The sequence below is a fragment of the Eimeria mitis genome, genomic scaffold (genome assembly GCF_000499745.2).
Source record: "Eimeria mitis Houghton genomic scaffold, Emh_scaff1511, whole genome shotgun sequence".
NCBI classification, from domain to species: domain Eukaryota; phylum Apicomplexa; class Conoidasida; order Eucoccidiorida; family Eimeriidae; genus Eimeria; species Eimeria mitis.
Genome location: NW_013569575.1, coordinates 9,270 through 10,001, shown reverse-complemented (window position 1 = coordinate 10,001; position 732 = coordinate 9,270). Strand labels below are relative to the sequence as shown.

The 732-nt window shown below is 60.0% G+C and overlaps 1 protein-coding gene across 1 annotated transcript in view; it reads right to left on the bottom strand.

Moving 5' to 3' along the window:
- EMH_0038560 (uncharacterized protein) overlaps positions 1–732 on the bottom strand; it is a gene marked incomplete at both ends in the record, with an annotated part of 11,195 nt that overhangs the window by 1,635 nt on the left and 8,828 nt on the right. Inside the window, 2 exon segments of the mRNA XM_013495310.1 lie at positions 3–193; positions 333–732. Of these exon segments, the coding sequence (XP_013350764.1) occupies positions 3–193; positions 333–732 (591 nt within the window).

The window sequence follows — 732 nt, the reverse complement described above, 5'->3', positions numbered from 1 at the left end:
CCTCCCTCCGATAGCCGAGAAGGAGACGTTGCTGCTGCTGCTGCTGCTTGTGTTGCTGCTGCTGCTGCTGCTGCTGTTTGCGTTGAATCTCCTGCCTTGAGAGTCTGGGCCTCGCCGAGCTGTTTCGCTTGCTGCTGCTGCTGCTGCTGCTGCTGTTGCTGCTGCTGGGTGTCGCGTGGACCGACGAGCATATCTGCAGCAGGTTTAGGGGTTGTTGGTGGTGAAGGGCTGCGGTGTTGCAGTTGTTGCTGTCTTTGCTGTTGTTGCTGCTGCTGCTGGTGCTGGTGCTGCTGTTGTCCTATGGCAGTTGCTGCTGCCTGCATATTTCTGACTTTAATTTTTCTACGCATTTCTTCGTGGGTGGTGAGGAGACGGAGAGTAAGCTGGACGTCTTGGGTTGCCATGATGCTGCGGCAGACAGCAGCAACAGAGACAGTGGGGAATGTCTCCTTCAGCTGCAGCACAGACAGCACGGGGGGGCAGTTCGTTATATAAAAGCGCTGGCGGCTGCGGGAGCGCCGCGAGGCCTCGGCGGTTCGCCGCTGCAGCAGCCCGTCCAGAGGCAGTGGAGACGACGATCCCGGCAGCAGCAGCAGCAAACTGTCTACTGTTTGACTCTCGCTGCCACCACCACCAGCCCCGCTCCGCATTGCACTCCGGCTGCTGCTGCTGCTGCTGCTGCTGCTGTTGCTGCTGCTGCTGCTGCTGCTGCTGCTGTCACGCACTCCCCCA